The sequence below is a fragment of the Lepidochelys kempii genome, chromosome 6, assembly GCF_965140285.1.
Source record: "Lepidochelys kempii isolate rLepKem1 chromosome 6, rLepKem1.hap1, whole genome shotgun sequence".
Taxonomy (NCBI): Eukaryota; Metazoa; Chordata; order Testudines; family Cheloniidae; genus Lepidochelys; species Lepidochelys kempii.
Genome location: NC_136385.1, coordinates 73,277,310 through 73,301,503, shown reverse-complemented (window position 1 = coordinate 73,301,503; position 24,194 = coordinate 73,277,310). Strand labels below are relative to the sequence as shown.

The following is a 24,194-nucleotide window of genomic DNA, read 5'->3' as shown; positions in this document are numbered from 1 at the left end:
ATGCCGCCACGCGAGCAGCATGGTTTGCACCCAAACACCCACCTCCCAAGCTTTCCAACAAGCATGTCTTGCTGCTCTGAGCAGCCTGGTAAGCCGATGGGGGGCAGGAGGTCCCGGGGGGGAGACACGGGACAAGGGGCGGCCAGATGGGGCGGAGGTTTGGGGAGAGGGGCGGTCAGGAGACAGGGAGCAGGGGAGGTTGGGGTCCTGGGGGGGCAGTTAGAGACAGGGGTCCCGGGAGGGGGTGGTCAGGGGACAAGAAGTGTGGGGAGGGATGGGTCAGGGGTCCCAGGGAGCCTGTCAGGGGACAGGGGTGTGGATAGGGGACGGGGCAGTCAGGGGACAAGGAGCAGGGGGGCTTAGATAGGGGGTGGGGGGTCCCAGGAGGGAGTGGTCAGGGGACAAGGAGGAGGGGGTTTGGATGGGGGGAGGGTTCTGAGGGGGCAGTCAGGGAGTGGGAAGTGGGAGGGGGCAGATAGGGGGTGGGGGCCAGGCTGTTTGGGGAGGCACAGCTTTCCCTACCCGGCCCTCCATACCGTTTCGCAACCCCGATGTGGCCCTCGGGCCAAAAAGTTTGCCCACCCCTGCCTTAAATGGTTCTGATTTGATTTAATCCCATTGCCATAGGACATTACAAAGTAATACCTCAGCCAAGGACACAAAAACACTTGCAGAAGCTACAGGGAAGCTAGGCGAAAACTGTTTTTCTCTCAAAACTCTTACAGTTCCCTATCTGAAGGCAGGGGAAACAATAATAAATAGTGAGCAAAGAAAATCAATCTGTTGTCATCCCAAGAAAAATCTGGGTGGGACCATTGGCTCTTGCCATCTCCTGTTTTTCACTCTGTGAGGTTTCACCAGGAAGGATCTCAGAGGGCTGTTTTCTGTCTCCAGTAACCATTTACTTGGAGCCTCTTATAAATCATCTCCTTTATTTTTCTTTAAATGAGCAAATGTTTTTGTGGATTGTTATTAAATAGAGAATCCCCCAAAGTCCGGAAGGCCAAAAACCAGCCTTTAAGACATGTCTCCATTTGGAGCTTGGTGTGATTCCCAGCTCAAGGAGACATACTGGCATTAGCTACATGAGCTAAAAATGTGGCTGCAGCAGCATGAATGCCAGGAGGGGTTAGCCGCCCCAAGTACATACCAATACAAGACCCTAGGCATATTCCTCAGCCATGGCAGCATGAGCGGTGAGATGGGCTAGCTGCCCTATATATGTACCATCCAAGAACGTAGGTACGTACTCTGGGCCACTAGCCCATCCCACTGCTCATGCTGCTGCAGCTATACTCTATTTTTGGTGTGCTAGCTTGATGAACTGGGAATCACACTCCCAGCTCGAACTGTAGACATACCCTGTCTGGAAGGATTAGGGAGAAATTTCCTCTATGGGCAAGTTATTCCATAATTGCTAACTTTCAGGGTTCTTCCCCTTTCCTTTGTAGCCGCTGAGATGCACAAATGTTGGAGATAGACTCTGCACTAGCTGAATCATTGGTCTTATCCAGTATGATAACTCCTGGGTCTGTGTATCAAATTATCTTTTTTATGACATTCTTACTCAGTGGCACCGGGGCCTAATGCAATAGCAAGCACAAGTTCACTTTTAGGGATTTTGCTTACTGGATTTTGATTTCTTCAATCCCTCTTCATTGTCCACACTTAAGACACCATCCTCCTCTTGAACCAACGTCAATGACATTGCAGGACTTATCCAGTAGCCAGTGATGTGGTAGAATGTACAACTTTCCACCATCAGAAAACAGATACATTATTTGTGAGACATGCTTGGCTCACAAATCATGGTTAGATACTCTCTGGAGTAGCCATCAACTGAGCACAAGAGTGGAGGCTAGGAACCCCTGAGCTCTCCTCTTGTCTCTGACTTTGCCTTGTTACACAATCTTGGGCAGTCACATCAATCCTCCACGTCTCAGTCTCTCCCTCTGTAAAATGGGGATATTATTACTTCCCTCCCTCCCTGGGGTGTCGTGAGGATTCATTACTGTTTGTACAAGACTCTGACCATACAAAATGCTACTCTGATATACAATCACTCCGTTGTACCCACAGAATATCTGTATTCTGTTAACATAACTGGTCATCATACCACCGGGGAATACTACAGCCCAAGGGCTATATATTCACACTATTGGCACAGGGGGATGGAATTTGCAATCCTCTGCATCAGTGGGGTCATTCACCCCCAGGAGAGGGCAAAAGTTAGGTTCTACTATCATTGCATCTCCTGAGAGTCCTGCTTATACTCACTCCTTAACCAGCATTACACACTTCTAAGGTTGCACTGGATGCAATATCACCCCACCCCCAGCTTCTTTGCTAGGGAGATTATGATATTCTGTTTTACACCGAGGTGAATATTTTAGCTCCACCTTCTGCTTCCCTTCCTTTTATTTTCCAGAGGATCGTTGCAGTTAAACTCCGCAAAGTCCACTGGGGCTGTTAGCAGGAGGCACCTGAACAACTCCTGAGACTGTCTGGTGTTCAGGTCTGTACCTGCTTTTGAGTCAAGATTTAATTCCTTCTTTAGAAATAGTGTTAGGGCCCACTTTGGAGCAAAGAGAGGGCAGGGTCCTGTTACAGGCCTGTTAATAGTGTGTCTAGAGGTTGATGGGAGGATATCCCTAGGGAGGCAGCCTGGGCAGGCTGACATTTGCACCAAGTACAATGCATTGTTGGATGAGCCTTGTTTTTTTTCTGGTTCCCTTTGGTGGATGCAAATAGAAAGGGGGAAAGTACAATAGATCAAGCCTCCCAAAGCAGGGCCCCTGCCCTCCTCTAGCTACACCAGCTCCCTAACTATCTCTGTATCCAATGCAAGACAGCCCTCCTGGGTTTCAAAACTTTCCATGGACTGACTCCCCAGGACCTCTCTAGCTTGCCAACCACCCAGCCCTCTGCTTGTGGGCCTTGTCCGCAGACGCGTCCAGGCTCCCCCATGCCCTTTGGAGAGCTCCCTCGTGTTCAGTGCCCCAGTTTGGCGGCCACACACTACGCAGCCCTCCTCGCCAACGCCGCTGCGAGGCTCGCTCAGGTGCGGGCAGCGCCTGCTTCCTTTGCAGCCAGGCACTGAGCGCAGCCAGCCCGGGGAGAAGCCCCGGCAGCACGAGGGCAAAGGGAAGGGTCCTGCGCCGCTCCCCCCGCTGCGGTGCGCCCAGTCCCCTCGGGCTATAGGCTGCCCCGGGCGGGGGTGTGGCCGCGGCTGGCCAGGGTGTCACGTGTGGGAGGCTAAGCTGGGGCTGGAGGCAGAGGCAGACTCCGATCGGGAGCGGTGGGCACTGGACTCCACCTTGGGGCCGGGGGTAGCCGGGATCATGCCCTACGTTCTCATCAGCACGCAGATCCGCATGGTGAGTGTGCGCTGCCGGCGCATGGCGGGGGGTGTCCCGCACCCTCTCCCTGCCTGCACCCCTCTCCCACTGGGGCCGCTGTTCCGCCTTCCTAGCGGGCGGGCGAGTGCCTGGCGTAACGGGATCCGGACCGAGCCCTTCCTTCCCCCTGCAGAGGAGCCCAGCCTGCAGCCGTTCTCCCGTCCCCGGCAAGGGCGGGAGCTGGAGATTACTGAGAAATGCAGGCGTAGAGGGGCAGGGCCGGGAACGACTTCCGTGGTTTGAATCATGGCAGCAGGGCGAGTTCTGGCTTCACTCGGGGTTTGTGGCGGCACCAAGCAGATTGCGCGGGGCGCCAGACGCACTCCGGAGCGGATCGTGCCCTCTCTCCTGAGCCCACGCTTGTCCCTGGTGGCAGCTGCTTCTCTTTAATGTTTCTGACACGCTGCCTGGTTTATTTCTAGTGCATGGTTTTGTTTGTCTGCTGCTGGCGGTCGGTATAAAATCCAGGCTTGACGATTTGTTTGTGTTTGAATTTTCAAACAGCTGGATGACACTTGATTTCCCCTCTCTAGGGGTGCGATGTACTGCTGTTCAGCTGTGCAGGTAATTTAGTAGCTTTGCAAACATCTGGGTGACAGCTGATTCCTTCCCCCCAAGTTTAATTCCAGGATGCCATGTATATTACCGTTGCCTAGCTGTACAGAGATTTTAATGCATTTTAAAAATAGGTGGATGGCACCTGAATTGCTCCTGTAGTATTAAGATACTGCTGCCCAGCTTTGGAGGTAACTAGTATTTTTGCAAACAGCTGGATGGCAGCTGATTGCCTTCTCACCCCGCATTCCAGGAGTTCAATGTACAGTACTGTTGTCCAGCTGTGTAGGTACCTTCTCCAAACAGCTGGGTGGCAGCTGACTTTCTACTCTCCACTAGGGATGTGCTGTACTGTTGCCTACTTGTGCAGCTAATATAGTCCTTGACTCTTCTCCTCTTTGCTGTCTTTCCCCTACCCAAGGTAGATCCTGGCACGTGTTACCTGGTTGTGTTTTGACACTTGTACCAGGCTTGATAAATTCCCTCCCCTTTCCCAGGATACATGGTTTACACTTAGAGTCTTGCTCATAGCCAGATAACTATCTCTGGGGCACTGACTGGAACTTGGAGAGGAAAAACCCCAACGGACTGTCCTCTCCCTTTCCTGGGTGTCTCATGTGGGCATCATTCAGGGTATGTCTATGCTAGACTTCTGTACCTCGAGTTAACAGGCAGTCAGTTACAAAAGTCTAGTGTTGGCAAGCCCTTAGGGCTCTGACTGAATAGGAAAAAACATAGTCCATAGCTCAGAGGTAATTTATGGGGGCAAAAGGAAACTAGCTGTTAGAGCCTGAGAGTGTCTGAGAAGGAATTGTCCTGCCATCCAACAAATCAGCACATGTGGCTGCCTTCACCATCGATTTTCACCATTCCCTGCAAATAGTCCTGCCTCCGCTCCTCTGCCTGATGGCCCTACCGAGGGAAATAGGAAGTCTGACCAGGTTACGCATGTTGAACATGCAACAGTACCGTTGAAACCATGTTTAAATACTGTTGCTAGCATAGTACTGTGGAAAGGGATGTTTATCTGACAATTGTGCTCTGGGCACTCCAACTAGTCTATAGCCTGCTTGTCTAATCTAGTCATGTACAGGACAAAAACACTGGTTCACACAGGTCAGGAAACACAGTGATTGCTAATACAGTGTCAGGTGCTGTTTGGATAAAGCCTGAAAAGCAGACAAAAGTTTTGTTTTCTTTATTTTTTAAAGGGGAGACTTGTAAATGTTGACTGAAGTCCAGAATATGAGGATGTGGTTTTTGCAATAAGAAGAACTCGACTGTGAAACAAACAAAGTAACCTGTGGTCAGGAGTTCTGTAAAAAAAAAATAAAAATACAAACTCAGGTAGTGGAAGAACTGCTCCTATTACACACCCTCCTGAAACTGCATGTTTTTTATATACAGCGAGAAAACATGATGGTGTGTAGTGGAATAAAGGCTGTCCTGTTTACTGTAATGGGTTTGGGGGAGATGCTTTAACCCTTCACAGGTTATGTAGATGATCCCAAATAGCCACACACCATCTCGTCTTGTTTATAATTCAGTATAATACTTGCTATTTCCAGTGCTTTTAAAAGTTTTATTGGTACAGATTTTCATATCTCTGTGTCTGCATGGCCAGGTTGCCTTACTTACCACAGATAAGCTTTGGATGGTAGGAAAATGAGTGTGTGTGTGTGTGACATAGTCACAGTATTCATGTCTCCATTTCATAAATCCTCAGAGCTAATTACAAATACTGGCTCCCAGTCCTGCAGTTGGATTGCTGTGGGCAAACTCCTGTCCCCTCTTAGAGTTCCCTTGGAATCAATGGGTCTTTGCATGGCACAGAGATCCACTCCAGTGGATCCAATTGCAGAATTGGGTGCTCTGATGTGTCACTGGAGAGTCTGGGATCTCAGCTCTTCAATGGGATATAGCAAATGTTATAGAGCTTAAAATTGTCATTGGTCCACAAGTGAAACAACAACTGAAATCAGTAGTGGGCTAATGTACATTTTAAAAAAACAATAATAAAAAAAAAATCCCTGCTTTCACCTGGTCCACATTGGCAATGGCCAGAAGGAGAGGGCATGGCTGCCACTGTGCTGGACTTAGCTGCCTCTACTGTCCGGTAATTTCATTGCTAAACCAGTAGTGGGTCAAGGTGCACAGCTTCGGGCTGCTAGTTTGTTTGCTTCTGTAACGGTGCCTTTGCCCACCATTACCTTGAACCCACGTTTCAGGAACAGCAAGTACGTGATGTGTCCCTAAGGTTAGTTCATGGAAATCAATACAAGGTCTCCAGGCTCTGTTCCTTTCTTGTTCACAGACCTTGCTATTTCCTTGGCATAACCCCTCTCTTCTCTGTCACTAAGGCCAGGTCTACACTTAAAACTTGCCAGTACAGTAATATCTATTAGAGAGGTGTGGGTTGTTTTTTATTTTTTACAATACTTGTATATCCTAGTGTAGATGCAGTTATGCTGGCAAACAAGTGCTTTTAGCACTATAGCTTATTCCATTCAGAGCACAGGTATAAGCTATAGCAGCCAAAGCCCTCTTTTGCCAGCTACAAGCTGCATCTATAGTAGGAGGGTATGCCAATATAGCTCTATCAGCAAACCTTTTCTAATGTAGACTTGACCTGAAAACAGCTCCTCCTATGGGCGCCAAGTTTGTATAATTTTTGGCAGTGCCCAGAAAGGGTCCAAGCAGAGCCGTCCCATACATAGGACGGACTGGGGCAATCACCCCAGGCCCTGCGCTTTGGGGGCCCCACGCTTTAGGGGGATGCAGGGTCCAGGGTGCCCTGGGTGGTTAGCAGGGGGCCTGGTGCTGGCAGCAGCGAGTGACCCGGCCACAGCCTGCTCTGCCCCGCCGGCTCCTGGCATTGCTTGGGGGAGGGGGCGGAAGCCAGAAAGAGGCGGGGCTGAACCTTGTGGGAAGGGGTGGGATGGGGGTGGGGAGGAGACGGAATAGGAAGAGGCGGGGGTTTGGGGAGAAGGGGTGGAGTGGGAGCTGGGCAGAGCAGGGACAGGAAGAGGCGGAGCGGAGCTGGCTGGGTCGCTCATTGCTGCCGGCACCAGGCCCATCGCTAACTCCCCAGGCCGCCCTGGACCCTGCATCCTCCTGAAGTGCAGGGCCCCGCAAAGCGTGGGGCCTGGGGTTGTTGCCCTGGTCGGTCCTATGGACGGGGACAGCTCTGAAAATATAAGCCCGAACATTGGTGAAGCCAGGCCCACCTTCCTGAATATTGGTGGAGCATGGGCATCACGGGCCCATATAACTCACCGCCTATGGCTCCTCCCCCTATTGAAGTCAAGGGCAAAATGGAAAAACTGCCATTGACTTCAGTAGGAGCAAGATCAGGCCCTGAGTCTGTACTTCTAGACTGTTTGGGGTTGTTTCATCCCCTCTGGGCACACCCCTGGTTCTCCCCTTCTGAAATTCCATGGAACTTCTGGGCTCCAACATTCATCTCTCTTGTAAAAACAAAATCATCATATTTTCTTGCTCCTTCAACCTTGATGGCTCCAGAGACAACTACTTTCTGCTGCTGCTTTCTATCCACTGCCAGCTCTACCATACAGCCGGCCAGAAATGTAATCGACCTGTGATGAGGAAGAGCAAATATTTCCCGTTTGCCTGGGGCAGTAAAATCCTTTGACACAATGTCAATTTTACCCTCATGCTCTTCTTAACTAAGTTTAAGTAGTTAAAATGAGCTTTTAACTATTGCATTTGGTGCCTATGGTCTAGTGATGGCTGTACTAGGTTCCAGAACATGTGGGAGAGACCCCCTCTTGGATACAACACCTGTCCTTCATGGCCAGTTGTAGCAGTTGATAATGCTCTGTCAAATAGAGGACAAGGAGCCAGAATTATTGGTTTCTCATTCTGTGGCCTCACAGAAGTCACTTAGACACTGTACCTCCATTTCTGTTTCTGTAAAAATAGGGCCAAGGTGGATAAAAATAGATTTTTTTTTGTTGAGACCATAAAAAATTAGATTTTTTTAAAACTTAAACTGGATTTTTTAGCTTTGTTTTTTAAATAATTTTTCTTTTTAAAAATAAACTGGTTTAAAATGAAATCTGAATTTAATAAAAAACTTATGATAATGTCTAAATATTTACGTAAAAGTTAAATATGCTGAATCCATGAGCTTATATCAGAAACCTTGAGTTTCAGACTGTTTTTTAATATAAAGAATCAGGGGAAAACATCCGGCTTTTGAGATCAAGCTTCATAAGTGTGGCACAATAGTTCGTGTACTGTATTAAGGGCTTATTTTGCATAATAAAAATAAATGTCATATGCTGTTTTGTGTGTTTAATTAAATTCCAGTTACCACGCTAATGCAGCATAACACAAATCATAAGCAAAAAGTTAATTATCTAGTAAATAAAAGAAATATATCATTCACCATTTTCAAACATACTAAAAATGTACAATTAATAAATAAGAATCTGAAAATATTAAGCTATATAATTGCTTGTATAAATGTCTGTAGTTATAGTGTACCCTGCAAGGTAGCAAAAAGATGTAACAAATCCAGTGTAAAGGCTCTATTTAGTTATAAATCAACATGTGAGATTTGGAGATTTTTCAGAGCAGGTTAGACAAACACCTGTCAGCAGTGGTCTAGATCAGTGGTTCCCAAACTTGTTCCACCGCTTGTGCAGGGAAAGCCCCTGGCGGGCCGGGCTGGTTTGTTTGCCTGCCGCGTCCTCAGGTTCGGCCAATCGCGGCTCCAGGCCAATGGGAGCTGTTGGAAGCAGTGGCCAGTATGTCCCTCGGCCTGTGCCGCTTCTAGAAGCGCCCTTTGGCCTGGAGCAGCGAACCGCGGCCACTGGGAGCCGCGATTGGCCAAACCTGTGGATGCGGCAGTTAAATAAACCATCCCAGCCCACCAGGGGCTTTCCCTGCACAAGCAGCGGAAGAAGTTTGGGAACCACTGATCTAGATAATACTTGTCCTGCCATGAGTGCAGGGGACTGGACAAGATGACCTCTTGAGGTTCCTTCGAGTACTATGATTCTATGTTTTAGTGGTTATATCAATGAATGAGAATGCACCTTTCTTTAGAAAATAACTGAAGCACAAATGGAAGAGTTTATTAAAATTAGTTATTTAAATCAAGGCTTTCCATTAGATGATTTAAATTGCCTTGATTTAAATCAAACCACCCTGAGTAGGGGTGATAAGTGACTACCTCACACAGGTTGTGAAGATTAAAAAATAAATGGCTGTAAAGCATTCTGAATTCTGTGGCTGGAAGTGCTACAGACAGGCAGAGTATTAGGTGTTTAAGGTGCTTTGTTCTCGAGTCCTCCTTTCCTCACCAAATGCACTCTCCTCCTGGACTGTTGTCCTGTGGGTTGTCTTTAGTTCCTGTTAGCTCTGTAATTTCTATTATGTTGGAGGCCTCTGTTACAAGACTGTTGTCCCCAGACATAGTTAAAACACAGTTCATTCTTACGGTGTAGATGGGAACTAACTGTTTTAACCATAATCAATATAGTCTGGTAACGGCCATGCAAAAGCCCAAAGCCATAGTATAATTCAGGAACAAGGTTAAAACATGGTTTGGTCTCATCCATGTTGTAAGACTGACCCGTGTTCTGATTGTATCCAGGGCTACCATGTTTTAACCTAGCCCCCCGCCTTACACATTACAGTATAATTACGACCTTGGTTTGTGAAGTTCTTTGGGGCAGAGAATGTTCTGTAAAATGACATATTTGTAGCACAATGTAAATGCTCTTTAATACAAGCAGTTGGGATATACATGGCACAATGTAAAGCACCTCTGTCTTCCTACCTCCATCCCATTTGTTTTTCTTCACTTTAAAGAGTACATGCCAATCACTTTACATTTCATTGGCATGTCTCTGTACCTGGTTATTCCCAGACATGGTCACCAGCATCTTCCTCTCATTTCATGAAACCACATTTGTCTGCTAGAGAATTCCTCTGGAAGAAGGATCTTTTTGAAACCCCATCTGCACCTCTCCTTGTTCAGCCAGCAGAGGGCTCTGCTAGAGCAATATGCCTAAGGCTCACACTTCCATTGGGAGAGGAGACAGCTCCTGTGTCCTGTTGGAAGTGCTTAAGTGGGCAAACAACATCAGTAAGCAAACACTGGCTGGCCCTTGTCTCTTGGAGCTCCTGCTAAGGGGCTGTTTAATTATGGTGTAGATGTTCGGGCTCGGGCTGCAGCCTGAGCTCTGGGACCCTCCCACTTCGCAGGGTCCTAGAGTCTGGGCACCAGCCTGAGGCCAAACATCACACTGATGCCCAAACATCACTGCAATTAAATTGCCTGAGCCCTGCGAGTCTGAGTCAGCTGGCACAGGCCAGCCGCGGGTTTTTAATTGCAGTGTAGGCATACCCTGAGTGTCTTCACTACAAACTTTGGTCAACATAAGTTATGTCGGCATAAAGCCTCCGCAGTTAGTATATCGCTTGTGTGCATGCATCCTTGGGTCCTTGTGTCGGTGGTGCGTGTACTCACCAGGAGGGCTTGTATCCCAGTATGCATCCTGCCACTGTCCAGTGCACTGTTTTTTGGGAAGTTTTGGCAATGTGTGGTGGGGCAGAAACAAGTCACGAAGGGGTGACTTGGAACCAGGGGTCAACTTCCCAGCATGCAACTGTCTCCATCCTGTAATGTCATCTATATCCCATAATTTTCATGCCTTTTTAAAAATCCCACGAACCTGCACCATGCTCCTCGCTGTCTGCCATCTCTGACAGAACCATGGTGTCTGCACAGCTCTGCACTATTGTCATACATGTTGCAAGCAGAGGATGCACGATCCCCTGGTATTAGCAGAGCTGCAAGAATAACTGAATCAGCAGGGAACATGATGATTGCCTGATGGTCAGATTGCTGTGGGACATAGCGAGAACCAATTCAAGGTTGTTGGTGGCATTCACAGAGCATCTGCAGATGGGGAAGTGTCTCTTCTTGGCCCGAGAAATGAGCACTGACTGGTGAGATCACACTGTAATGTAGGCTTGGGGTGACAAGCAATGACAACAGAACTTTCGGATGCGCAATTCCACATTCCTGGATCTGTGTTTCGAGCTCGCCCCAGCCCTCCAACTCAGAGACATCAAAATGGGAGCTGCATTGGCACCGGAGAAATGAGTGGTGATCACACTGTGGAAACTTGCAATATTCAATTGCTACCAATCAGTGGGAAATCATTTTCGAATTAAAAAATTCACCGTGGGGGCCACTGTCATGCAAGTGTGCAGGGCCATTAATCATCTCCTGCTATGCAGGATTATGACTCTTGGCAATGTGCAGGACATAGTGGATGGATTTGCAGCTATGGGATCCAGAATTGCAGTAGAGCAATAGACAGTGTACACTTCTCCATTTTGGCATCAGACCACCTTGCCACAGAATACATAAAACAGAAAGAGCTACTTTTCTATGGTTATGCAAGTGTGAGTGGATCACCCAGGGATGCTTCACCAACATCAGTGTTGGCTGGTCAGGAAAGGTGCATGACGCTCCCATCTTTAAGACGACAGGACTGTTCAGAAAGCTACAATCAGGGACTTTCTTTCTGGACTGGTGGATTATTACTATGTTGAAATTCCAATAGTGGTCCTGGGGGACCCAGCCTTCCTCTGGCTCATGAAGCTGTACACCAGCCATCTCGACAGCACTAGGGAAAGATTCAGCTTCCGGCTCAGCAGATGCAGAATGACAGTTGAATAAACTTTTGGTAGATTGAAGGGACGCTGGTGCTTTTTATTCACAAGATTAGATCTCAGTGAAAAAAGCATCCCAATGGCTATAGCTGCCTGCTGCGTCCTGCATAATAATTGTGAAGCAAAGGGGGAAAAGTGGCTGAGGTGGAGCTGGAGCTGCTGTTTACTGTGTCTCACTGTTAAAATGCTCTTTCAAAGCCTCCCTGACCCATAAAGCTCCAAGTTGAGCTCTTCTAATAGCCCTTGTGTCCAGCTGTTCAAACTCAGCAATGTGTGGTGTATTGTGCTCTACCTGGCCTGCTGTTTTGGGGCCCGTTAGGAATTGCGTGGTGCTTGGTGTGCATCTCTGAATATAACTCTCACAATGCATCTAGTAATTTTTTGGTGTTTGCTGTACATTTATGATAATTACACTGTTTGTTACTGAGCCTATGAGTATCAAGTAAGTGGGTGTTAGGCACTCTGCAGCATATATTTTGAACCAATAAAGATGAATTGTTTTCCAAATAATTTTTATTCAGTAACAAAATCAGTGCAAAGAAAAATCTGTGCAATTTAAAAGCAAATACACTGAAAACTTAATAAATTAATGAAACAACACTTAACAAGGGGAAAGAATTGTAATGCCCATGTTACCTACACATACAGTAGCTGTGGCTCTCACAGGTCAGTAGGTGTGAAACTGGTTGTCCTTAATGTTCCCTGGGGTAGAATAGGGACGTGGCCCCCCTGATGCCATGCGGGGGTGTGTAGGGAAGTGCTGCAATGGAGTTCTCCAGGGACTGCAAAAGGAGAGGAGCTTGTGATTGGTGAACCTGTAGGTCCACAAGAGTTTCCAGCATTTTGACTTGCTGCTGGAGAAGCCCCATTATGTCCTGGTGCATCTCCCTCTCCTTTTCCTGCTGGGACTCCTGGGCCTTCCTTCTCCATACCGTCTGCAATGTGTGCAGCTGCAGGCACTGTTATCAGTATAGTCACGATGAACAGTAAAAGTTAGGTTCAGAACTCCCTTCTTTTGCTCCCCTAAAGTTTTAAACAAGACATGCTTGCTGACATTTCTGCTTTGGAATGCTTGTGCACGGTGCTACTCACAGCGGCAGCGATATTGAATATGGCTTGCTAGAAGTGAGGGAAATGAGGAGGCAATTGCTTGGTTGCATGAAACTATGAGTGTAGGCCAAGAGCACTGAATACTGGTACCATTTCCCACAGGCGGTGATGATTTAGCTGAGATCTCACTCCTGAGGGTAACAAAGTCACAGAGAGCACAGATACTGCTGATGTCCCGAAGCTATCCAGGCCCACATGCCGCTAGCCTGCATGCTGCAATGGTGCCTGCCAAAGTTAGCACTGACTGGTGTGAGAAAGTGTCCTACAGCAGAGGGAGTAATAAGGTTGCCATCTCTGGAAACCTTTGGCAGAGGGTTGCAGAGTACCTCCATGGAAGTTCCATTGAGATCTCTCAGAGGATTCAAGGGACATAAGCAAGGAACATTACAGGGGAATGACAAACAGATAACTCTCCCTCTGTTGTACCTATACCTCTTCTAGTGTGAGTAAATTAATTAGCAGTTGTTAGTTGTGTCCTGTTAAATTGAGGTGCCATCAGTACATCATTGTGATGGGAAATACAGTTACACTTACCCAAAATTCCTTCCCCTGCATTGGGCTCGCCGATGATCAACTGCCAGGATTGACTGGGCTGCAGTGGAGTCTCAAACAGGTGCTGGATCATGGCATAGCTGGACCCTCCGGTCGCATGTCCCCCATCCTCCTCCACCTTCTACTCGTCCTTGCTGGTCATGCCAGGGACTGTGACTTGGGCTCCTCAGAGGTTTTCATGGTCGTTTGTGGGGTGGTGGTGGGGTCTTCACCAAGCATGGCATGCAGCCTTTGTAAAAGCGGCAGGTCTGAGGCTCTCCACTGGATCGACTGCTGGCCTTCCGATACGCCTGCCACAGTTCCTTCGCTTTCCCACAGTACTGGTGCCGGTCCCTGCTGTACCCTTCTGCATCTCCCATGCAATCTGCTCGTAGACATCCACATTTCTACAGCTGATCCATAGCTGTGCTTGCACACAAAAGCTCTTCTTCCCACAGGCCTCAGAGGTCCAATACCTCCTGTTTACACCAAGCTGGAGCGTGTAGCTGGCATTGGTCAGTTGGGTGGTTGCACAGAACAATGGAGAGCAAATAGAGGTGTGCTCACCAACCAGGACAATCAGGAAAAGGCATTTCAAAAATTGGAAGGGCTTTAAGCTGGGGCTTCTGGTCTCTGTGACCCCTAGGGCAGTGGATTTCACAATTATGACTACAGCAGTCAGTGTCGGGCATTCTGCGACAGCTGCTGGAGGACTTTTAAGGTCGACATAGTAATGCAATGTCTTCACTCGCAGTGTGTTGATCTCAGTACATCAACCATGGCTCAATGCCACTCGGGGAACTGATGTTGCTGTGTCACTATAATGGGACACTTACATTGGTGGGAGACAAATTTAAGCGTAGACACATGCATTATTAGGTCAACACAAGGTGGCTTAAATTGACCGAACTTTGTAGTGTAGACCAGGATTTAGAGAACAAAGAGGTTTCCAATAAACATGATCTCTCCTGCCCACCTACAACAGATTCTCCTCTCCATCTCCTTCCCAGTAGTTCTCCTTCCTAGATGTGCTGCTTGCAATCCTGGTAGCAGGAGTGTAACTTGGCAAACAAGTGCAAGAAATAACCTTCCCCACAAAGTCTCACATTTCTCGTGGATGTGGGTGGGGAACATACCCTACCTCACATGGCAAGGGTTTGCTCTTTGGGCTTTTTGTCTCTTCTCTGTTTAAGCTGTCCCTTGAATGGTGGGATGAAGAAATGCATGGACTATGGTATTTTTTCTCATCTGCTGAATTTTAATTTCCTTCTGCAGGAAGTTGGACCCACAATGGTTGGAGATGAACATTCTGATCAACATCTGATGGACTACCTGGGTGCCATTAAGAGGAACATGCTGGGGAACCATTTGTAAGTATTTCTGTGCTACTTCTCTCTCCGCTTCCCTCTCCTCACCATCCCCAATCCTTTGTCAGGTACCCCTCCCTCAACCTAGCAGAGGCAGTTTTCTTTTCTCACTCTTGAAGTTTCTCATTGAAGAGAGAAGGTGGGTGAGGTCATATCTTTTATTGGACCATCTTCTCTTGGTGAGAGAGACAAGCTTTTGAGCTTACACAGAGCTCCTCTTCAGGTCTGGGAAAAGTATTTAGAGTGTTACAGCTAAATGCAAAGTGGCACAGATTGTTTAGCATAAATAAACACATATTTCTAGGGACCTTTCAAGGTGAAGTGGCCCATTAATGCCCTTCCAGTCTGTCTCATTAAGACAGATGTAGTAGTGTACTGTAATGAAACTACAAAAAGAAAAGGAGGACTTGTGGCACCTTAGAGACTAACAAATTTATTTGAGCATAAGCTTTCATGAGCTACAGCTTATGCTCAAATAAATTTGTTAGTCTCTGAGGTGCCACAAGTACTCCTTTTCTTTTTGCGAATACAGACTAACAGGGCTGCTACTCTGAAACCTGTAATGAAACTAGTGTTTCTGTCAATGAGGCTGCTACCCTGAAGCCTATCTCTCAACAAACATTGCAGTGGATCCAGAGAACATCCCTTTATGTCCAGTTTTTTCTTCAAAAGAACAAGGTCATCAGCATGAATCCCCGTTAATAGACTTTATCCGTAATGGGCTTGCTTTGCAAAGATTTCCAGATAATTTGACCTACTCTTTACAGATGGAGAAATTGAGGCACATAGGGTTAAGTGTCAGGTATTTTTAATGTATTTAGGTGCTTGACTCCCACTAAAATCACTGGGATTTAGGGTCAGATTTTTAAAGGTGTTTAGGCACCTAAGTGATTTACCAAAGGCCACCTAGCAAATTAGCAGCAGAGTTAGGATTAGAACTTGGGAACTCTTTTTCGCTGTTAGCCCTGTATAAAGTTTGCACTGCCTCTTAGTTTCCTGTTTAAAACAAACAACAAAAACAATATTTATATGAGAGGGGCAAGGTAGTGATGTAATATCTTTTATTGGACCAATGTCTTTTGGTGGAAAGGGCCCACACCTGAAGAAGAGCTCTGTGAAGCTCAGAAGCTTGTCCCTTCCACCAACAGACACTGCTCCAATAAAAGATATTACCTCACCCACTTTGTCTTTCTAATATCCTGGGACCAACACGGCTGCAAATAATATTTGTATTGCGTTTTTCATCTGCCAGTCTCAAAGATCAGCAAGGCTATGTCTATGCTGCATTAAAACACCTGCAGCTGACCCATGTCAACTGACTCGGGCTGCTGGGCTATAAAACTGCAGTGTAGAAATTTGGGCTTGGGCTGGAGACTGGGCTCTGGGACCCCACAATGGGGGAGGGTCTCAGAGCTTGGCTCTACCCCGTGCCTGAATATCTGAACTGTGGTTTTACAGCTCTGCTGCCTGAGCCCTGCAAGCTCAAGTCAGCTGACACAGGTCAGCCGTAAGTGTTTTATTGCAGCGTAGACGTAGCCATAGTGTCTCTATCCCCAGGATGTAAGCGGTAGAAATTGAGGCACAGAGGAGTGAAGTGACTTGCCTAGGATGATGCAGCAGCAAGTCACTGTCTACAGTACTATTATATCTCATTGCCAGGAAGCATTTCTTAATGCTAAGCTTACATCTTTCCTTTTTCTGTAGGGATGTTTCCATTTTACCACCCTAATGTCCTTGCTGTTTACGGTCTCCAAATATCTGTAGGCGCTTATCATGGTGCACACCTTTCTTCTCCTAGCTCAACCAAGCTCGGCATAGTTCGCTTTTTAATCTTTCCTCATGATTCAGTCCTTTATCCAGCCTTCTAATCATTTTGTTGCTGTTATCTGAACTCCTGCCAGTCATTAATATTTCTGGTACTCAGGTGCCCAGAACTGAACACAATAATCCAGGTAGTTTCGCCAGAGCTGCATTGAGAATGACTCACTTCCTGGCTCCCTGATTTGGTTCCTGGTCTGTTTCGCTGCTAGAGTCCATTGCAAGCTGACACCCTGTTTAGCCACTCTCTGCTGTTGTCCAGATGTCCGTTTTGAGTGCCTGAACCAGTGCCCATTGAAATCAATAGGAGCCTTTCCATTGACTTCAGTGGGCAGTGAGTTTCTAATTTCCCCCCAGACATATTAGTTTGTTTCCAACTGGAGTTTTTAATGGTGTTTTCTGTCCATAGTTCTAGTTTCTCTAGGTCCCTGCTTATTATTTTGCTGCTTGCATTGATTTTGACACCACCTTCCACTTTAGTATAACTTATAAGTGTTACTGACGTTGTTTGCATCCAAAGTCCATTCTTACTTGATCTGCTTATTTCTCTTTGACAAAAATCATTAAAACAGTGGAGGAGAAGCTATTAGATTTCTCTGCTGACTGGAGTCCACCTCCATCTTTGAGTGGAGGAGGAGAAAAAAACCCAGCAGCATTAATTACACAGAAGGCGCCTACTCATTTCCCCCTGTATCCTGAAACTTTAGTGAAACTAAAAACTTTGCAAATCTCCTTCCTCACTCATCATCCTTGCAAATGGAGGCCTAAGTTATCTACCCCTACAGGTTTCAGGTTTCATGCATCCGATGAAGTGAGCTGTAGCTCTCGAAAGCTCATGCTCAAATAAATTGGTTAGTCTCTAAGGTGCCACAAGTACTCCTTTTCTTTCTACCCCTACAGAACTTAAATTCTCAGTTGGGGAAGAAAAAGTTCTAGTCCTTGTGATTGAAGAGACCCTTCCAAACATAAACCAATGCAGTGCTGTCTTCCTGCATTTGAAGACACAGTTCTAGTACCTCTTCTGCCCCATAGTTTAGCCTAATTAATGGCAACAGAGTGGAATTTACAAGTCTCTAATCAGTTTCATGCTGCTATTCAAAACCACTGGGTGGCAATGAAATTGTCAAGAAATTCAGTTTTTCGAGCTGCTGCCACAGGGCTACAAAAAGGGGCAGGCAATAGAGTAATGCAGGGGGGGAGAGGACCCCAGAAAAAAGGAGGCCTATGGTAAAGCAGTGGATGCATCCCTACGTCACTGCTGCAGTCACCACCAGGTTTGGTTTGGTTTTGTTTGTTTTTAAAGGAGGAATAACACCAAAAATATCCTTGTCACTCCCAGTAGCGGGTGGGTGGGCGGGGAGAGGGAGGGTGAGACGGGGATGGGACGTGGATGGGGTTCAAATTTGTAAGACACCTACCAGTCAGAAGCAGTTGCAAAAACAAATCATGACAGAGGTACAGCATCTGATAGCAATCCCAGAATCTATTCCTGTCCCGCAGTAGTGGGGCTGGGCTTCCCACCAGGGAGTTGGCCCCAGGACCCACCTCCCACCCTGCATATTTTGTATCTGCTTCAGGCTCGTAGGTGTCTTGTAAATAGTGCAAGCTAATTATCACCCCACCCATTTGCTAGGATGGCATGCGTACAGGATAGTTCTTGGTGGCCACAGCGAAGAGCAGCAGCTCCGTGCTGCCTTTCCCACTGCTGGGGTTGAGCAAGAGGAGACGGGAAGTATGAAGAAAATAACCCCCTTGGAATGCAGCAGCTCACTCCCGCTGAGGACAGTTGCTGCATTCCAAGGGCATTAGCCCAGCAGAACCTGTTTAGAATGACATGAAACTTTACTATAGGAAGAGCAAAGCTTAACTCCAAGCATCTCCAGGATTTTCTGTCTACCTCTTTGTAAATAAAGCTTCACAATGGGTAGATTTCACTGTGTTCTGGATCCACAGTAGTGATTCCATAATTAAGTTGTATAACCAGCATTTGATTATAAGCCTGAAGCTCACTCACAAACCAATGCATGTAGGTCTGAGTTTGCAGAGAGCCTGAAATAAAAGCTCTAAGGGAAGTGAATGGTGCCCGAATTCATGTTAACTCAGGTGCCTAATCATAACACTAAAATTAACGATTTCACTGCCTGTAAGAAAGACGGATGATCACATTGTGTAGAGCTGCACAATTTACTGAGAGTGGCATTTCATTTTAGAACCACCACCTTTTCCCACCCACAGTCTGACCTGTGGAGTGGAGCCGAGAGGAGATCTGAGCCCTAGTAAGGGGAGAGCTTGTACTGCATTGCCAGCAGGGCATCTAAGCCACCTCCCCACCCAGGGCGGGTCTGGTTGTCTTTGGGGTAGGTGTAGGGCCGGACAGCTTTCCTCCTTGTGACGGCTGTTCTGCTGGAGGCGGGCTGCAGACTCAAGCAGGTGTCACTGCATCAGTTACAGGTGGGTCACACGTCCAGGCTTTTCCTGTAACTATGAAGGATAGTACCTTTTTTTTTTCTTCCCCAAATAAATAAATGAAAGCTTAGAATTTGCCTACACCACAGGGCTGGGAGGCTGAGTCCAAAGCATGTGTCTGTTGTGCCTATTTCTTAATCTAGCCCTGCTCCAGGGTGTATCCAAATCCCAAACGAGCATGTGTGATCCTATTTTGAAGGTCTGCACAGGCTCCTGGGAGTTTCATTTGGTGTCCCCAGCAGGCTGAGCTTGGAAAAGCACCGTAACTCTTTTTTTCCAGCTCGAGCCTTCAGATCATTTAGGTTAGACTCTCCCAATTTGGCACATTCATGCAATAGTTGCAGTACCTGTCACTATTGTTTTGGAAGGCTTCATGGTTAATGTGAATTATTCAGGATGCATCTGAGGTTACCGTAATTTGGTAAGCTCAGAGTTTAAGCTCTGCATGATGTCTGCTGAAGTTATAGTTCTCTCTGCTGGTTTTTAGGTGGAAGGGAGGAATTTGTAAATTCTGACAGCCAAGCCACACAGTTTCAGACAGGCTACAAACACTGATGACTATAATCCTTAAGTGAAATAGGATGCTCTTTTGTCTGATCAACGAAGGGTCTTGGGACTAAGGCACAGGGCAAGGAATCCAACCGGGGTTCTGATCATGGCTCACCACCAACTTGCTCAAGTACAAAACTTCCCTGCCTCAGTTCCTTCACCTGCATAATGGAACTTACCTCAACATGTAAGCCTAAATTGACACTTAAAAAGCATGTTGAAAGCCTCTTATGGGAAGTATTAAGTTCAAAAGCAGTTGTAATACATATCTTTATATCACACCTATAATTATAATGAAGTGTAGTGTGTCAGAAGAAATAAAATAGAAGTCTTCAGCAAGCTCTCACATCTCAGCATTATTATACTTTAAAAATACCCCCCCCCACATTTTAGTAATAATTTACAACCTCAACTTTAGCAACTTTGGGAATTTCTTTGGGGTTTTTTAGTGTCTGGAAGTCAGGAAATTTATAATTAAGATTCCACAAACAGCTTTAACGCTGATCCCATAGCTCCAATCATTATCAGCATATCTGTTGGTATGGTCCTATCCTGGCAGATAACTAGGTAGCTTTTCCAATCAGTTTTTATATGCATTACATCCAAAAAACTAGAGTAAAAGATTATTAAGGATGCAAAGTCAAGTACTTATTTTAGGAAATGCCAGAATTAGGGTTGTCTGTCCAACCTTTATTAAGCCCCTTGTGCATATACATTATGGTACAGTCTAATTACAGTATCATACTCTTCTCCCCCTCCCCCCAAATAATAGCTACCTCATTCAGTGCACACAGTTTGGATGAACAAGCCAGTCCCCACTGGTCCCTTGTCCAGTCTGTCTCCCCATACATCCCTTCTCATTCCCAGTCTCCACCCCACAGGCTCCTTATCCCAACCTACTCCTGTTGTCGCCCTCCCCATTCTGGCCATTGTCCCCTCTGCATTTGAGTCAGGCTTCTTTCACCTCCATGCAGCCTGATTGCCAGCAAGGGGGAGCACTGAGAGCACAGTCTCCTTGCTACTGTTACCATGACCAACCTGGAGAATCAATTGCAAGGACAGTCCTGCTCTGCGTGGAGCATGCTCAGGGCAGACAATCTTCAGAGAATTTAGCTGCAAAACTCTAGTATGTCTACTGAGCCAGTGTGAACTCAAGATTTTTCATAGGCTCATAACTTGGTCAAAGTTGGGAATCTTCGTGAGAACAGAAAAAGGCTCCCCCTGACAAATTTCAAGCCCAGGTTGCAAACCACAGGGGCACCAGAGCGTCTCACGTAAACTAAGAATTTTTTTTAACATGAGCAAACAAACAGTGTATATTTCTCATCGCCGCCTTAGGAATGTCTGAATACTTTTTGCGAAAACTTTCCAATGCAATTCAGCCTGAGGCAGACACCCAGCATAGAAAGCTTCAGCCTGAATGGTCAAAGTTATGAGCAACTGAAAATAGGCTCACAGAATGGGAAAGGGCAGGCAACCTTAACTACCAGTTCTGCCTAGAATGTATTCACCTTCTAACAGGGCTCTTCTCTCCTTGTGGCAGTGTGGCTATGAGTGTTTCTGCACACTGGCTGCCTAAGAAACTCGATTTTGAAGCCTTCAACCAATACCTATTTCAGGTCTCAAGTCCCCTGCAGCAGACCTTCAAAGAGAAATAAAATGCTGCTTCCTCTCTCAGATCAGTAAAGGGATTCTCCTCATTTTGGTGAGGCCCCAACAGTGCACAGGTGGGAGTTGGTTCAACAGCGCAATCTTCTAAAAGGCTGAGGCACCCAATCAGACTGGTTTTGGACAATTACACTCCAATTTTAGGTGGCTCTTTAATGCTGGGCAAATTTGCTTCACAGAGTTTGAAACCTGTGGTGGTTAGTCTCAGTGTAGTATAACAGGACATTGCACATTTGGTGGGCTCTATTCCAGAGTGGCGACAGCAGTGTCTTGCACAGGATTAACTTGATTTTTTGCTGGAGACACAAAGTCTGTTTAGCAAGGGAAGCTGTTCCTCTTCCATCCATTGTGACCTTCCCATCTTGTTTCCTTTCTTCTTTTTTGGCTGCAGCTGGGAGTACTACGTGAATGATGCACCCCGTATTGTGTTGGACAAGCTGGAGAAATATGGCTACCGAGTGGTCAGCATGACAGGGGTGGGCCAGACCCTGGTTTGGTGCCTCCACAAGGAGTAGCATGGAAGACTGTAGTGTTCCACTTGCACAGGACACTGCTGTGGATCATCTAGCACAGGACTGGCATTGAGCTTCCCCATTAATTAATTCTTTTTTGTCCCAGTTTCCAGGCATGCTCAAGGGAAGTGCTGTATAGTCAAAACTTCACATAATGGAAAACTACCATCAATGCCCTTAGATGAGCTCTAAGGGGAAGGAGATGTGCCCACTCAATTCTAAGGGTAAATCATGCATGAATCCTTTGGAGATTGGAGGGCTCCTCCTAAGTATTGTCTGAGTGGCAGTCTGGGAAATGCCAGCACTTCAAGTGTTAATCTTGCCCATTCAGTACGTATTTGAGTGAGGTCAAACACTAGCCTGGTCTTGCCCCTGGAGAAGTTAAGCATTGATCTTCTCGCTCATGAGGCCACCATTTCAATATAGCCCCTGCTCAGTCCTCAGAGTAGGTCAAGCATAGACTACTTGTTGCAATCTCCCTGGAACAGTAAGAACAGGAGGCCAGACACTGACCCGGTCCTTGCTATTTGAACAAGCTCCCCTTAGCATTGAGAACAGTTTGAACATTGACTCTCAAGTGGGATTATGGTTGGCGTGGGCAGACATTGTCCTGGTCAGCCCTGAGACTGCCATTCCAGTGTAACACATGGTCTTTGAAATATCTTTAGAGAAGTACATCACTGGAGAAAGGTCCTGTGACTATTTCAGGTATTGGTTGTGTAATCTCACAAACTGCATATAATTCCTGGATTGATTTGTACTGATCAATTCCTACTGTAGCCAATGAAGTAATAAAGAATTAATATAAAGAGACTGTGTGATTTTCTTCCATGGGCTACTTTCAGCAGTCAGATGTGTGTGACTGGAGAAGCTATATGAAAAACTTCTGCTCCTATGTAAAAAATTCAAGACCTAATCCTGGCAGATGTTGAGCAGCTACAACTTTTAAATCTGTGGGAGCTGCATTTTGTTAGCACCTCTCAGAAAAAGGTCCTCAGTTACAGGGCAGCTACTGTTTTAAAGTCTAGATTAGGTGACAGCCATCTCCCCCTTTCATCAAAGGACTGTGTAGATGCTGAGTGTTAACTGTCCACTTTCCAATAAAGTATTCCCACAAGGTTGTAAAAAAAAAAAAAAAAAGAAAAAAGTTTATTGACTTAATTTAAGAAAACAAGTTTTTAGCTGAAGGATAGGGGAGAGAATATGTATTCCACCATGCTATGTATGTGACTCTTCCTCGTCTTCCCGTTTGAGCTGCTCAATCAGCTGCTGTCGCTCAGCTGCTTGGCGCATTCGCATCATAACCAAGCTTTCATAATCCCGCTCCGAGACCACGGAATCCTAGGGAACAAATGACAGAACTGAATTTGTAAAGAACAGCCTACACCACAGTTTCCAAACTCCCAGAAATCTCCACTTGCACTGTGTACAAACACATCACAGTGGCAGTAAAGATGGGTGCTGCACCTGGCAGGTCAGCAGGTTAGAGATACCCAGCTGGTCAGGTTAGCAATGACATTTGTTACTATGTGATAGCTGTTTGGCCTACATAAAGTAGACACTTGTCTGTAGGCTATCAGAATGAACACCCTCATCGGCCATCTCAGCAGAGGGGACAGAGACAGAATGGGGGTCAGAAGACTAACTTACCCTCTAGCTCCTCCAGCTGGTCCCAAAAAGCTATGTGAAGGGTTGGCGGGGTGGCCCGTGGAAGCTTGCACTCCCCCTAATCCTGCTACAGCTAAGGAGGGAATTCTCAAATACACAAACTCAGGAACTTCCATTTCCACTAAAACTCATTTCCATAAGCAAACAGTAGAATTAAGCAATGTGCTTTGCTTGAGTAAATATAACGTTCTCAGACTGGCAGATTATTCTAGGTTATTAAAGAGGCACTGTCAACTTAATCTAGTCAGTGTTTACACTGGCCCCTCAGTCCCCTTGTGTTTAGTTTCTGTGATTTTACAGTCCCTTTTTGTGTGTTCCTCTCTCTCTGTACGAGCCATACGAACAACAGGGAAAAGTGACCATCACAAAGTATTGTCAAATGCACAAAATAAGCAATTAAACGTTTTTCTGAGCATTCAGTTTTAGAATCTCCAGTGTTTTAATGAGGCTAGAGAAAAATAATTCAGCCATAACTGACCTAAATTACTGGTGTTTTCTGGTGTTTGTTGTTTTCTGTTCTTCATGCAAGTTTTTACCATTAAAGTTGATTTAATGTTCCTTTTCAAATCAACATCACAAGAGTGATCTGCAATAACTAAAGATGACCCTCCCTAGCTATCTTTCTAAAACAGCCTTCCCTCAAGAATGAAAAACTACTGATGTTTCAAATAGTGTAACAATACAAACAAACTACATAAGCAATAAACTCACTCAAATTCTACGGTACTGTTATATCTGATGTCAGTTGTACTGTGTAATTAAAACACTACAACAGTAAAGAGTCAAATGCATATATTGCCAGGTACAAAACCACACTTGCTGAAAATTAAACCTCT

The 24,194-nt window shown here is 46.2% G+C and overlaps 2 protein-coding genes across 4 annotated transcripts in view; one reads left to right on the top strand and one right to left on the bottom strand.

Annotated features, from left to right (window-relative positions):
- GCHFR (GTP cyclohydrolase I feedback regulator) lies at positions 1-22,499 on the top strand. Its single transcript, XM_073350343.1, has 4 exons — positions 1-88; positions 2,905-3,377; positions 14,586-14,680; positions 21,570-22,499. The coding sequence occupies exons 1-4, from the start codon at positions 1-3 to the stop codon at positions 21,691-21,693; spliced, it is 780 nt and encodes a 259-aa protein (XP_073206444.1). The 3' UTR covers positions 21,694-22,499.
- DNAJC17 (DnaJ heat shock protein family (Hsp40) member C17) overlaps positions 16,147-24,194 on the bottom strand; it is a 36,297-nt gene continuing 28,249 nt past the window's right edge. For 2 of the 3 annotated variants that reach the window (XM_073348758.2, XM_073348759.2), the window contains one exon: positions 16,147-23,031. In XM_073348758.2, coding sequence (XP_073204859.1) covers positions 22,909-23,031 — 123 coding nt within the window. In that variant the 3' untranslated portion in view covers positions 16,147-22,908. The remainder of the gene's footprint in view (positions 23,032-24,194) is intronic. The other variant, XM_073348757.2, reaches the window with a different exon arrangement.

Coding starts and splice junctions, on each gene's coding strand:
- GCHFR (XM_073350343.1), top strand. CDS start 1: ATGCCGCCACGCGAGCAGCATGGTTTGCACCCAAACACCCACCTCCCA. Junction 89..2,904: donor TTGCTGCTCTGAGCAGCCTG/GTAAGCCGATGG, acceptor GGACCTCTCTAG/CTTGCCAACCACCCAGCCCT. Junction 3,378..14,585: donor TCAGCACGCAGATCCGCATG/GTGAGTGTGCGC, acceptor TTCCTTCTGCAG/GAAGTTGGACCCACAATGGT.